Below are 15,352 nucleotides of genomic sequence, written 5' to 3'. Positions count from 1 at the left end.
GGCAATATAACCTCAGGCTGGCAACAAATACCAATTAATCCAATATTTTTCTTGTGTTATGCTTGTAAGTGTGGAGTAGAAAAGATGAGTATCTTTAAGTATTTAATGAAGCACATAATGTTAGAGCTATTTCTGTATACAACGCCAGATGATTATATACCACTTTGTGTACTGTTATGGCACTTTAAATTGAAATACATATTTGCTTTTTCCTGTTTATTTTTAAAGTGATTACCCCTAACATCATCATCTTCAACAAATTTCAACTATATTTTTAATTATGGCATGTGACCATGATGAAAGGTTTTCATAAAAAATATCAGTACTCTTATTACAGCCTTATCAGTTTTATTTGCTAAAACTTAACTACATGAATATTATATTTACCAAATAGAGAGCAATTCCTCCTCCTATGAGAAAGCCACAGTAAACATCAACTGGATGATTCTTATACTGGGTGATACGAGTCAGACCACATATAATTCCACAGATGATAAAAGCAAAGACCAAGAGTGGTTTCAGAAGTTTTGAGGAGTCTGTTAACGTAGAATTGAAGTACATCTTGAAAAAAGAAAGAAAGAAAGAAGCAGTTGAAGAAACTTAAATTTACCTAAGAGGATATTAATTTCTCGCATTCAATGTTTCTTTCATACATAGATCACTATTACACAGTAATATTGCAAATAATCAGTTTAATTTTATTTTACAGTCCTGTTAAAATTTGCTCACTTACTGTAGGAAGATCTGAAATCACAAGGAATGGATTTCCAAAAACACAGGCAGTGTTGCTTATTGACATCAATTAGGATAAGGATTTTATGCCTAAATACTGTTCACAGTCAGAGCCCAAATGTTCTGTAAATGTGACTAAGGAGCCATCACTTCTGAAATACAGAAGCCAGATGTCATGCCAGATGAAAGCAATAACCTGTTCTAACAAAAGCTACCACCAGATGCTTTAGAGAGCCATTTCTCAACTGGGGGCCATCATGTCAGGGAGGTCACAAAAATTAAGTGCAGGTGGTTCATCAGTATTATTCCAAATTTTGGCCTTTCCCTGGGCAGAATAAATACTGGCAAGCTCCCAGTACAGGCACAATTCCATTATCTAATTTGATTAGCTGGTTGTTACTGTTGTTGTTTTCCTCTGATTTTTACAGCATGAGTGATGGAATTACTTTTTTCTTTTTTTAAAAAAACTTCAAGTAAGTGGTCACTCATACAAACATTGTAGCCCATACTGAAGAAATGTCATTGGTCAGATGTGGAAAATCAGGTGTGATCACTGCAGCATGTCCTACAATTCCCTGGTAGTTACTGACGGTTTTTATTCACTTGCTTTGCAGTAGCACCTCGGAGGCCTCTGGGAGTGATTGTGCCAGTTCATCCATGCTGCAATTCTATGGAGGTCAAATGAAACTACATCACATAAATGTTTGTTCCTTAACGTCTCAAGTTTAAAAGCAGCGAGTCAAGTGAAGACAGCAATAAAGAAAAGGCAGAACACATAAAGGTTAATTTGAATGGTAAGTTCAAGTATCACCCTGTAAGGCAGATAAGCACTGCATTTTATATGTGAATAATATGAGGCATCAAATATACTTTAACATTACACTTTTTGTTGCTTCTTAACAAAGGATGTGAAGCAGTTGAATCTTTTCTATACTCTTAATAGAGCTGGTTTTATTTTAGCTGTTAGTAGTTTTATTTTGCTATCAAACTGGGAGGATAAAAACTTACATCCATCCAGGATATCCAGGCAACACATCACTTTACAATATACAGCAAATGACTTTCTGACTTTTGTCTTGTATAAATGAAAATGAACAGAGTTGGTTACTCACCGAAATGTACACCGCTGCAAAGGCTGCCAGGGTGGCATGTTGAGAAGGGAATGACTTTCTGCCAAGGAAGGACACTCAAATTATGCTTCTCAGTTCAAATACACTGTGCTAGTGTTCACTTGAAAAAAACACTGGGTGGTACAGTCATTTTCAGCTTACACTTCCTAAGCAATATATGATTGATCAGTAACATTTAATTTCTAAATTTCTTTTCTATAATCTGGAAAAAGGACCAATGTTAATGAAATGCCTTTGTTCTGAAGTAAATATTTAGCTTGAAATTCTTTTTGGGTACTAAGAAAAGTGTGTGTACTAAGAAAACAGTGGGAACGAGCTAAAGACTGAATGCTTGATTGAGAGAAATATCTATACATTTATTTCTATAAATAAATTTCCATAATAACTTTTCAGTAAGTACTTAATTATACAATTTATTTAATGCATGAACCTTGACCTTGTGATTATTCTCACCGACTTCACTTGGACTCTTTTCAAAGTAAGGACTCATACACTTTGATAATCAGGCCCTAACTTCAGCAATTGACTTCATCATCTTCGTGCCCCTGCTTTGTTGCTCTAATAATGGGGGGATGACATTATTCTCAGAGAGAGGCAAACTACATCTTTATTTGCTATGTCTTCAGGTTTATTTTTTAAATTTCAGCACTTTATCGCACGAGAGGAGTGAATGGAGCACATGAACATGCAGAGGATATTTTAAGTTACCGGGCCCCTTCCTGAAGCCCAGAACAAGAGGGTAAATGAAAATATGTCCAAACTGTGTGAGACAGTAGGCAATATCAGGTCTATTCTTGAAATTGCTGAGGGCCTTCTGCTCCCATTGAAAACCTGGGGACTTGAATGATGTGGACTGGGTCTTGAGTCAGAAACTACAGATAGGAAGATTAAAAGTGACAGCTTAGCTTCTACTTCTCTGACCAAGAAAAGGAGGTTTTGTGTAAGTAGCAGCTACACAGAACCATTACAAGGGGCCCTCTAACATTTTAACATTGTTCTTATAGACCCATTTCAATCCTCTAAAAACAACAAAAGAAAAGTGATGGGAACATGAAGGAGAGATTTTTACACAGTAGAGGGAAAAACTTAGCTGGGGGTGGATTCAGTAATACCTGTTCTATGGCAGACATCTAGTTCATAGCTTGTAGAAGCCCTAAAAAACTTTTATGACCTCTGAGCTCTAGAAGTAAGATGCAGTGAAGATGTGTAGCAGTTTATAACTGTACATTTACCTCCTTAAAATGGCACGGACATGTAATGTAACGTGCTGCTGTCTTGGTGAAGAAGGGTATGTCTATCTTGGAGCCACAGCCGCCACTTTCACCTGAGAAAGCTCAGCTTGGGATAAATTCAGCTTCGCAGACGGGTCTTGCCACCCTAACTGGGCCCCATGTATAGCCATTTTCCTAGCAGCACCTGAGTTAGCTAGTTTAAAATAGCAAAGACTGAAACATAGTCCTTCACCTTTAGACAAAGACGTTTTTCTGCAAAGCAGCAGAGTCTACTTTCTAATTGTCTTTCCTATGCATTTTGCCTTGTCTGTTCTAAATAATTCATTGGCAATTAAATGTGTGCATGTAGTTCAGTGTGAATGCCACACTGCTGATCTGAATTTGAGCCCATGGCTCCAGCAGGTTCATGACTCTGGCCAAGATGAAATCAGCATGATTCCTTTTTTGTTTCTAAAGACAGACCTAAATTATTCTTCTTCCACCACCCTCCCCCCCCCCCAACAAACCTTCCACAAATAGTATCCGTGGGGAACAAGTTCAGGGTTGAGGACAGGAGGATAAAGACATGAAAAAAATGTAAATGTTTATAATGGCTAATCAACTCCTTTACCCTGTGCAGGTTTTAGCGGAAGCATAAATCTACTTACAGTCTCTGTGGAGCTAATGTGTAGATTTGATTCTATGAACTTTAGCACCACTCAGGACTCGACCTTAATTTGATGGCATTTTTATAGTATATAAGGTGTGTCACTGTGCTTCAGTCAATTTTCTCTTTATTCTGTTTTCTGTTCATATGCTTTTGGGGCAAGCACAGCATGTTACAGACTAAATGCACTCTGTGTACTCTCTAATGATGACACTGCTTTTGTTCCTCTATTTGTTATCTTTTAATCTAAAATGAAAATAATTCAAGCTAAAAATATGTAGCCTTTTTGTATGGCTCTGTATTGAAAAGGTGAACAAAGGTCTCAAAGAAAACATGTCCTGAACTCAGATGACAGTGTATCACTCTAAATGCTCATGCATGAGGATGTGCAGAGGGGGAACAACGATGAGAAAGAGTCATACTGAGAGAGAGAGTCATACTGAGTCAGAACATCAGAAATGACAGAGGATAGAGAACTCACTGGAGATCTGAATAGAAATGACAGAAAAGGCTCTTTGAAGATAAATAGAGGAAAAGATGGACAAAGGAAACTACTGGATATTTGGGGATGTTTCAGAAAACGATTTCATATAATCAGCTGGATAATTATGTGTTCTTCTCTATACTTTTCATAGGGGAGTCTAGAGGCAAATTTCTGTAGCCAAAGTTTCTGGGAAGTACAAATAAAAAATGAAGGCCATTACCAATCTCAGAAGAACAGTAATTTCAGCTTGTAAGGGACCTGAAGTCAAATTAACCTCCTGGGCTGGAGAAGTTACACCATAACTCCTATAGTAGATGGCTGAAGGAAGTATTGAAGCAGTAGCAAGTGCTGATCGCTTTGGTAAAGTTGAGACAGGCATAAGGAAGCAACAATTTAAAAAAGGAAAAATGCAATAAGATTGAATTAAGGAGAAACTGAGGGTGGTGCCAGAATATTATAGACCACCAAATGTATCCTCTATGATGGGAATAAATTTGAGGTATCAATATATCTCAAATATGGTCATCTTCCTAAAGAAACAGAAACACACCAAAACTGATTGCTTGGTCTTAATATGTTACAACTAATTTCACTGTTTTTTGGAAGTAATGATATTTAAACTTAGGAGCGATCAGCATTTTTGGAATGGCTACAGGCAGTCAATTCAGAGCAGTAGGCACCGTATTTGAGATGATAATGAAATGAATGAGGTGTAATCATGACAATTTTTCTGCCTGCTCATGTGTAAAGCTACACCGATTTCCCTGGGACACCATGTAGGTGCAAGACACCGCTTGCAAGCACCCGGCTTCAATGGCAGTATCCCAGTAACAGCAAATGGTTATGGGAAAAGAGACAGTGAGGTGAAGGCTGATATAGTAATTCTGGTTATGCCTTTCACCAAATTATTGTCACCAAATTATTTGGGCCAAATAGAGCTACAATCCTTCATTCCAGCTCCGGATCATGCCCACATATATAAATTGAAAAGATATGACAAATTAATCAATGCTAGTTATGAGTCGTGGCACACTAGACATATTTAAGACCAAATACATCAAATAATTGAGGGTCTTTAAACATCAGTGACATTGGTTTGTCCCAGTGAAAGGAGACAGATTACGAGATTTGCTGGAAGATACTTACAAAGTGAATGATTTCATGATTCCCAAGTGTGTCAACCATTGAAATAAAAGCAAAAGCAAACAAACTGGGGGAGAGGTGCCTTAATACAGAGACAGAAAATTTTCATAATATCCATGTGACAAAAATGTAATGCCATGAGGCATAAAGTTAAAACAGAAGCTAGCATCTGGGGCTGCATACAGAATAAGAAAGGAGTGCAAAGCTTTAGTGAAGTGGATGTGACGGAAGTAACACAGCTTCATGTCTACTAATCAGGTACGCAGAGAAATTATGCAGCTGAGTCAGCGACAGAAATTGTAGTCATTTCAAGCATTCTGTAATTTTGCTGTAACTTTTTTGGAGAGCAGATTTTAAAAAGCACCAAAATTTTGAAGGACTGCAAAACATTCAAACATTCAGTGACTAACAGGCAATAAAGGCTAACCCGGTGTGGAAAAGATATGGAAGACTACTATTGTATTCAGTGAAGAGCTTCATGATTTCTCAGTAGTGTAGTGCTTATATTTAGGACACTTCTAATGAAGTCCTTGAACTAACAAGTGGCAGATGTACTGGAACAGTACAACTTACTGACTTATACCTTCAGATTCCTTGTTTAAATCTATGACCTGTCATCAGTAATTGAATTATCACTACTTTATCACATCGACCTTGTTTAAAATAAGATATATAGTCTGGTTTATATCTCAACTTGACTGATATGCATGTCCAAAACCTGCTATTACAAACAATATTAATTTCTCTCCTGGCTATCTAAGTAGGGAGGCTAAAGACTAAATGATCAAGGAGGATAAACCACCAGTTAGAAATACCATGAAAGAAAAGGCATGTGTTTGGGAACACACAGATTTGCACTGTTGTGGTGTTTCCTCTAATAAAGGGATTTTTTCAATGCTATCAATGTAAAAAACTTAATCAACTAGAGAAACAGAAAACAAATAAACTCTTCCAACAAATCCCAAAACCAAGCCTCACAAACTAAGACCAAAATGCCAGACAGTAATGTATGTTATACAGAGGTATCAGATGAAGTACTTGGGTGGCTTCTTCCCCTGCCTGTTATGGGGACCTTACCCAGATCCCACTGGGAAAAGCAGTAGAAGCTATATGTATTAATAATTGTATAGGAAATTGTCTCCTTTGAAGGAGGGAAAATAACTAGCTACTAACGACTGTGCTTCAGAATCTGACAAAGTCTTCCAAAGCCCATTGTTGGCCTAATATCTTTATACAGAAAATTGAACATCACTAAAAAGACACTTATGCTCTCACCTTTGTTATAAAAACCTGACAAAACTCATTCACACTTTAACTAGAAAAAAGAATCTTGAAACTGGGACAGAAGATAAAAAATAAAATGAATACTTAAAAATGTACACAGTGAAGGATAGAACCAACCTTCCAGCATTGATAATATTGAGATCAGCTCCTGAGCAAATATCTTCCACAACATATGAATTCTCTGAGCAGGATACATTTAAAGATGTATAGTTAGGCTTGCAAACAGTCAGGAAATATGGTGCCTGATATCCTGTTGATAGCTGTATAATATCAGTAACAAGAGCAGTAGAACAAAGACCAAACACATGAACACCTAGAAAAGAAATCAATAGAGCTTGTTAACTTTATTATATGCATAAATTAGATTAATTCATTGTGACAAAATAGATTCAGCAGAATTCTGGTAGCTTGTGTCATTGGACTTGAGAGAATTTAACTGAAGATGAATTTTTTTTACAAAAGCTTATTGCGAAGTTGAATTCTTTAATGTAAAAAATTAAGATTATTTATGCTTGTTTTCTTCCTGTTGATACTTAACATTTCATTTTGATGGCTTGATGTCCTCCCACTTCTTTTCATAAAAGTGAACTACACTGGAGCTGCTTCAGTTTGGAAAGCAGTTTTCTGAACTGACTAAAGGACAGCCAGCTATTTGAGGAGAGCATACGTGCTCATCCAGTCCTTGGACTTGCCCACTGGGATACAGGCTTTTAATAACATGGACAGCTGCCCATTCTATCACTGCTCTGAGGACCTGTTCTCTTTTTACCACCAGGGACTCATCAGCTGGCAGTAACTTTGGCTACCTTCACACCTCTGATAATTCTTGAGTACCAAGTCCTTGCCGCGAGTCCAAATATTTAAGTCTTTTTGGTAACTCATCAATGTTTCTGTCTGGTTAATAATGCCAAATTCACAAGGCAGTTGAAGCAAATGCAATTGTTTTACTGAGCATTTTCAACTGCTTTTCCCCTAAAGATTTACCTCTAATATCCTACTTGTATTCATATAAATAAATTTATTTTTCATCTTAAAATTGAAAGAATGCTAAAGTCATTAAAATATGAAAGAAACTGCAAATTCAGAGTATGAATCAAGAATGAAATTCAGGCATCTTTGAGCTTGTCTTTTTTGGTGATGAAACGGGATGCCATAGAGGAGGAGAAGTGGAGAGCATGGGGTATCTTTACAGTCCTCCTTGCTGATGTTGTAATCTACCATCCCCTCTGCTCACTTCCTCACTGCTGCTCTGAAGAGGATGCTTTACTGATTTTAAACTGTATAAACTCTCCTGTCATTACCTCCCTGCTTGCCAGACTACAGAACCTAGTGTACAGTCCTCCTACCAGGTTTTCAGTCTGCTGTCCTGCAGGTTGTCTTTGCCTAGGCTGCCCTCTCTAATGAGAGATTTCTGGAACAGAGAAAATCTTTCCTTTAGCTACTCATTGGTAGAGGAAATTAACTGTAAGAAGGGGAACAAAGTCCAGTTGTCTTTTCAAGTTCAGTTTTCATAAGTGACAATTAAAACAAAGTAAAATAAAACAATCCAACATGTTCCTCTCTATCATTAGGTTGCCAGATTCTAGCCCTTTTTCAAGAGGTAGATAAACACACCCCAGAAAATGAATGTCAAATCCACTGACAGTTTCTGACAAGTTTTTACTGTCATGCTAAATACTGTGTCAGGTGGGTTGAATCCTTATGATGCACTGAAGACAGGCAGGGGAAACTATACACTGAAACCATTAAATGGAAGCCAGCTCAAGGTGGGCAGAGAAGGAAAAGCAAATTATTCTTTTAGAAACACTGGCAGTAGTACAGGAGAGGAGAGGGAAAATGGAGAGTGTAGATGCTGCATTACTGAGTATGGGGCTGCTCTGTCGCTCCATTTGACAAGTTTCTTCTCGCGTTTTCTGGCAGAGGAAGATCTATGCCAGTGACAGCCCTGCACTGTTCTGAGAGGCTGCTTCACAGAAAGAAATCTGCATGGTGAAAATTGGATGTATATGGAAAGCTCTTCTTTGTGACTAACATTTGAAACCCACCAACAAATCTCACAGCTCTTCTAAGAAAAGAATTGAAGTTGCATCCTCCTGCATTAATATTGGCCTCTGTTCCAATCCCATTTCTTCTTTTGGACAGGCAACAGTAGAGAATTCCTTCTCCTATCATTATCTGCAATGACAAAGGAACCGTTAAATTAAATGTAGCAGTTACTCGGAAGACACTGATTGAATTTAAAGGGCTGAAATATAACTATACCACAACCAATGTCATCCACTGACATGTACTCGCCTTTAAAAGGTTCGTTTCAATATGTAAACATTCAGTAATGCAACTTAGCCTAAGTGAGGGCAGGCAAGAAGGTGGCACTGAAACTAAGTGTAAGTGGCATACAGTATACAGTGCTCAGTGGAATCGGGGTCTTGATCCACAGCTGAAATTTGATGCTTCTACAATAAAAAAGTAATAACTAGAAAATCTTGCCTCTAAAATAATCCGGAGCCACTGCAATATCTTAGTGCTCCTGAGGTGGTTTTAGCACTCAGTCTTGGCCTCAAGCCTAGCAATTCCTAGCAGCTTCTAATTACGTGACAGCCTGCTCTTCTGTATTTGTTTAATTTGGCTTGGGTTTTAACCAGATCCACAGCAGCAGAAAAAGTTCTGTCCTTATGGTCCCTCTGAACACACCAAGCAAAACAGATTATGACTGAAGCCATAGGGTTTATAATAGAAGGGGTTTATAATAGAAATAAAGAGAAGGGTATAAATGAAAAATGGTGTTATTTGCTGGAAAATCCAGATCCATTTATACATTTGCAGTCTCAGGTTTGATTGTTTTCCTTGTTAAATAGTGCCAACAACTTGGAAATCCGTACTGGGCTTGTACAGAGTTCAGAGTAAGGGTTGGGTTGAAACTTTGAAATTAATGAGGCAGTTCTCACCACTAAGAGGAGATTCACCTTGTCTATCCACAGATGCATTAAAAACTAATATATGCAATGCACAAAGCTTACAATGCAATGAGATGCTAAAGCATCTGAATTATGGTGAATCTGCTGTAATTACCAGTGAAGTTTGTGCGTGCTAAGACCCCTCACCCTAGGAGAAGGGAGGTACAATGGACAAGCTTAGTCTAACTCTTTTTTTAGCTAAAGGTTTAATAAATTGAAATTTGCTTTCTTTGCCAAAAAAATTGAAGTAGTGAAGCTTGTCTCATTACATGGAAAAGTCAGTGGTAAGGGTTATTTAAGGAATTTTAATTAGATGAGAACTATGGTCACTATTATCTGTCTCCATTTGATCAATTTACAGCTGAAACTTCCCAGAGATATCAGTAGTATTTCAAACTTAAAAACCAGAGAAACTCTGATAGTTTTTAGCCAAGCTCTAGGGAATATCTGGCACAGGGAAAAACACCAGAGAGATGGATTAGCTTGTGTGATAGAGGAGAAAATTGGGAAACAGCAAGGCCTATGACAAGGAAAATTCAGAGGCTGGTATTTCCAAGGAAACAAACTCCTGCAGTAGAGGAGGCAGCAGGACTGAAACTGCCAGCAGTGAATTTCTCTCCTTGCTACTTGATTTCCCAAATCAATGTGATCTAATTTCCTGGTGATCTCTGTGAGAAAGCACACTATTACCTTTAAGCAGGTTTTTAGTCAGTGGCTTTTAAGGGTTTGAACCTACACTGATTAAATAACTGGTCCTAACATTTTTGAATGAATAACTGGAGAGAAAATATGTCAGAGGATCAGATTCAGAGTTCTTTGAAGCAAATGGAAGTCATGCTGCAATTCAGGTATATCTATATTCCAGACATAAAATATCCATGTTGGTAATTTCATACAAGTCCAGTTGTTCCACACTGAAGTCTCCTGTGTTTTATGAATACATATAGAAAATTTCATATATGCCACAAGCTATAAGACATATGTCAATAATACAGGTAGCAATTTTCTGTAGCGCTTCAGGGCTACAGAACAGACCTGATTAAAAGCAGTTGCTGCTCACTAATAATGAGCAAAAAAACCCAAAGGAAAAAAACCAAAACCATAAAGTCCCAAATCCACACAGATCCTTCTGTAATAATGGCTTGGGAAAATAAATTATAAAATGCTAGATTTGTTGTAGAAAAATTTGCTATAAAGTGAATAGATTTAATATGTTCTCCAGTCTTGGGAAATACTGTGTATATCAACAAAAATAATATAGAAAAAGTTCAGTCCTATTCTAATATTTATATAAGGCTTTAAGGAGGGATTGAGACTGGAATTTGCTTGTCTTCTCCCCCCCTGCCCCTGCTTTTTTCAAAATTTTTTCTTATTTACAGTCTTTGGTAATATTTAAAATGTGGCACCTGTATTTTATTGAGTCGTGGTGACCTTCTGCCTCATACTGCAGTAAGTACCTGGACTGCAGACAGAGGCTAGCATATGCTATGTTACTGGAGATCCTCAATTCCTCACATAGCTCATGCTTTCTTTTCTATATTTTACAGGTTTTATAAAGTGTGTAATTCATTGAAATGTTAATGAAAACTAAATTATAAAATGCTAAACTCTACAAGATGACAATGGATCAATTGCAATCTTTTTGCATCGAGCTTCATTGGCCTATTTTTCCAAAGAAAAAGGGAAGAACTGGACAAAAAAATCCCTGGTTTTTTACTTCAGAAGTGGTACTGAATAATAAAGAGCTGATGCTCTACACCATCTTCAGTGCCTTTTATTAAAGGAGGTTGTGTATTTTGCATTAGCAGAGCCCATTCTCCATCTAATACAAGCATCACACTCATGCTTACACTAACACAAATGAACTACACCTTCCTGAAGCTTCAGGATTTACCTTCTTTACCAATCTTATGTTTGATAGGCACGCTCAAGTGGGGGTTTGAGTTCCTCACATGGCATGGTTTTGGTTAGTTGTCTTTACTGCTGGTAGGAGAACGATTCAAGCAAGAACAACATTTTTTATTGCAAAATTTCATGCAATGCTGAAATAATTTAGCTGTAATCAAAGCCCTTAATAAACACTCCGTAATGAAAGGGGCATCTTTCATCTCCATTGAAGGTGTTTGATATTACCTAGGCTTGACATAAACTCTCTGAAGTAAAAATCAGCTTTTACCGCTCTACTGTGGCCCAAGTGAGCCTATATAGATTCCTTCCATCGTTGTTTCAGGAAAGTCCACTTGTTGTTATCAGAAACACTCTCTAAACTTAAGAAACCCAGCCAAACTGCAATAGCAAGTTTTGTTTTTATCACAGTATTTGATATCAGTGATATCAAATGATAATGATGATTACCACAGTTTGCTGCAAGCGTCTGCACCAGGAATGCTGAGAGTCTTAGTTCCCAGTTCCTAAATGAGTACAATTTTTAGGCTGATGGTTGTGCAAAATCCTTCAAAAATGGTTTCTAAAGCAACCAAAATCAAACACAGTAAGAAGAGTTCAGTTTAAAAACAGACAAATAAACAAAAAACATCCTGGAAAGCAAAGAGAGAACAGCACTTGATGATTTTTATACGGGCCTCACATTTTATAGATTTTGTAATTGCAAATTGGCTAGTATTGTAAAAGGAATGAGCTGGTTGAATTTAAGGGAATTCAGAGGAGCTGGCAGCAGAGATAAATTTGCAGCTGGCCTTAGAGACGTGCCTAACCAAGATGCGCAGTCATTGCTGTCAGGGGAGAGAAGAGATCCTTTCAGAAGGTTGATTCAGCTTTTAGGTGCATGGAATCACCCACTCAAGGTGAATTTCTCTCTCCATTTGCCAAACAGTAGTGGTGTGAGAATAAGGCTCCTATCTGAGCTGCCTAAAATCAGATGCAATGAATTCCCTCTAGTATATATATAAAGGTAAAGTCTTTAGATTTCATTTTAATTTGACACAGCAATTCCAACAGGGACAATACTCATCTGTATCAGACAATTTGTGGGTTTTTTTTCTGTAAAATAGTGACCAACCTGCTCATATTCTGACAGGACATTTCTGTTCTGCTGAAATCATCTCCTCCCTTTGGGTAAATGATTAAATCAGCCTCCTTTTGCCTGCTCTTAATGACTAACTCGCAATTTGGAGGAGTCCCAGTGCTATTTGGGAAAAGTGTAATTGATTTCACTGACACGGCTGATATACCTTCTCACTGAATAAAGCTAGTTCTAACAAAAGTGGCATGTTCAGGGCTGTAAATGAAAGGCTTCCATTTCCAACAAAATCTTGAATTTTTGGTGTATCTCAGAGTATGGAGATGTCCTCTCTGTAAAAGTTCAGATATTTGTACAGCATAACAGAATGATTCGAGCTATTCTCACCCAACTGTAGATGCTGTTTCTTAACATTAATGCCCACAATCAGGATAGTGTGAGTAGATGAAGTGCTCCAGGGAACGTTTTAAGGAGCGTGTCTCCTTCTGTTATAGAAGAATAAAAGAGGAATTTTAAAATCCTAAGGTAAGTAGCCTGGATGACACTCTGCAGCCTAACTGAAACCAGAGGAGGTATTTTCTTTATGCCAGCTGAAACTCTGTTCAAAATCTTTAATAAGTGACAGCGGCACCCGAAACTTACCGTAATTGATGGTCCAGCAAAAACCAGACTAAGCAACATCAAGAAGGGAACAGACTCTTGTGCAGGTTCAATGTATGGCATACTCAGACTCTTGTCATAGCAATTAAACCCAGAGTGAACTGGCTTGAAGACATCAGTAAGTTCAAGAAAATAGAGGCTAACAACAGAAGATGCCAATATGGGCAACTAGAAGAGAAGAAAGCAACAAATTATTGTTTGGAAATGGAATAGCAATGCTTTTGCAAAGACAACGTAGTCTGTTAATAAATCTCTGTGATGTTTGCTGTTTACATCTCACTGCTCCTTGTCATATCCATTTTACCATCTTTAAATAATTAATTCTCTAGAGATATGATACTATTCAGTTGATATCAAATAACCCTGTTGTCTACCAAGCTAGTCAAAACACCCAGTCCAATCTCCAGCCCACATAATTTAGCCTTTTCATCTATGAATCATTAATAGACAAACTTTTTTTTTTGTGTGTGAAAAGGAAGTACCAGGACTGCAGCCTCCCATGTGGGGCCTCAGCGTTCTGCTGTTCATCATCGCCCTTTTTGGTCCGTCAGCAACTCTCTGTCATGTGTATAACAGTGCCTATATTAAAGCCAGTTTGCATTAAGTTTCAAAGTAAGCTAATGAAAAACAGTATCCAGTGCTTCCCTAGAATCTAAATATGTGATAATACAGTGTTCTGCTTCGCGCATTCATTTTGTAATTCTATCAGAAAAGCAATTAACTTTGGCAAGACTCAGTCTGTTTAGAACCACGGTGACTGTGGTTCACAATTCTTTTATCCTCTAGCTCTTTAGTGATTTTACCCTTCGCAATTACTTCCAGTAATTTATTAAGAGTGAAGTTGGCCCCTCTGGGGATAAATTCACCCCAGCTTGCCACCAGCTCCTGAAAGCACAGATCCAACCAGTAAGCCTCTGTGGCAGGAAGTCTTTCAAGAGAAGAAATAGCAAAAAGGCATTTTTGAAGCCATTGGTTTATAAGTGAACTGAGAGGGCAGCCCTGCTCCCAGGGTGGGCATCGAGGCATTCAGAGGTGACCAGCAGCACGTGATTATTCTCTGTATACAGAGAATATATAATATTCTATAAATATATTTATATTCTGTAAATAATACCTAATACAAAAATATTCTATAAAATAATACATTTTTTGTTTGTTATTTCCCAGAGTCCTCACTGAACAAGGCAACATTAGAACAACTGCCTGCTCCTCCACTGAGACACAATGACTCCTTCCCTGTGTCTCTACTGCAATGAAGGTACCTATGAATAATATGATGTGAACTGCCTATCTGCTTCTTTTTCTTTTTAAGATGGCTATCACATTAACTTTTCCTCACTGTTAGCTGCAGCTGAAAAGTAAAAGCTTGCAACTACTAAACAGATTCACTTAGATAAAATCATAAAAATCTGATAAGGCTGTATCACATCTCTTGAGAAAAAAATCCTCCTTTTACATCGAGCACCTCACATTATAAGAAATAGGGATTGTCCTAGCATAATTTCGGGCATACTTAGATTATATTATTCTTGCAATGTTTGGTACACATTTACAAAAATAATTGATTGATTAAAATCAATGTCATTCATCCCATTCTACAATGGAATAAAAAAGCAGAGGTAAAACTGGATAAATACGTATATTGGAAAAATGATGAATAAAAGCTGCTATATATGGCAGAGGGACAATGTTTTCTTGCATTAACTGGCCATTTTCAGATTTTTAAACATTGGGCTTTCAAAATGCAGACTTTTTGTGCATAAAATGTAACTCTGGGTGGTTAAAGAAGGAGGGTTCTAGCTAAATTTCACTGAAACATTTTTTAATACGACTTAGTTTTTGTTTGAAAAGAACAGCTTATCTTTCATGTGCTGAAGGACAGATCTGAAGAGGGTGAGTTGTATCTTCAAAGCGTTCTAAGCAAAATCTGCAGAAGGTGGAGAATGGAAGAATTTTGCCTGTCTGGTTATCCGTGTTCCAGTTGATTGCATTGCAATGTCGCATAGTATAGAGGCTGTGATTGTGTAGAAAGGGAGGGAACGTGTATTGGCATCCCTGAGTGCTATGAGCATTACAAAAATAACACCAGGCATCTAGTAAGTTTGCT

At 37.5% G+C, this 15,352-nt stretch overlaps 2 protein-coding genes across 7 annotated transcripts in view; one reads left to right on the top strand and one right to left on the bottom strand.

Moving 5' to 3' along the window:
• The window catches only part of PLPPR5 (phospholipid phosphatase related 5), a 294,136-nt gene that overhangs the window by 101,162 nt on the left and 177,622 nt on the right, over positions 1-15,352 (top strand). For all 6 annotated transcript variants that reach the window (XR_012995355.1, XM_076337824.1, XM_076337818.1 and 3 more), the window contains 2 exons: positions 1,347-1,526; positions 14,413-14,503. Coding sequence is in view for 5 of the 6 variants with exons in the window: in XM_076337824.1 (XP_076193939.1) it covers positions 14,498-14,503 (6 nt within the window). In the remaining variant the exon portion in view is untranslated. The remainder of the gene's footprint in view (positions 1-1,346; positions 1,527-14,412; positions 14,504-15,352) is intronic.
• Positions 1-15,352, bottom strand: part of PLPPR4 (phospholipid phosphatase related 4) — a 33,043-nt gene that overhangs the window by 5,311 nt on the left and 12,380 nt on the right. Inside the window, exons 2-6 of the mRNA XM_076337807.1 lie at positions 13,228-13,413; positions 8,697-8,826; positions 6,769-6,964; positions 1,845-1,902; positions 388-561 (exon numbers count right to left, since the gene is read on the bottom strand). Coding sequence (XP_076193922.1) covers positions 388-561; positions 1,845-1,902; positions 6,769-6,964; positions 8,697-8,826; positions 13,228-13,413 — 744 coding nt within the window. The remainder of the gene's footprint in view (positions 1-387; positions 562-1,844; positions 1,903-6,768; positions 6,965-8,696; positions 8,827-13,227; positions 13,414-15,352) is intronic.

This window comes from Aptenodytes patagonicus, chromosome 5 (genome assembly GCF_965638725.1).
Source record: "Aptenodytes patagonicus chromosome 5, bAptPat1.pri.cur, whole genome shotgun sequence".
Taxonomy (NCBI): domain Eukaryota; kingdom Metazoa; phylum Chordata; class Aves; order Sphenisciformes; family Spheniscidae; genus Aptenodytes; species Aptenodytes patagonicus.
The sequence above is the reverse complement of the archived record's forward strand: the minus strand, read 5'-3'. Positions and strand labels throughout refer to the sequence as shown.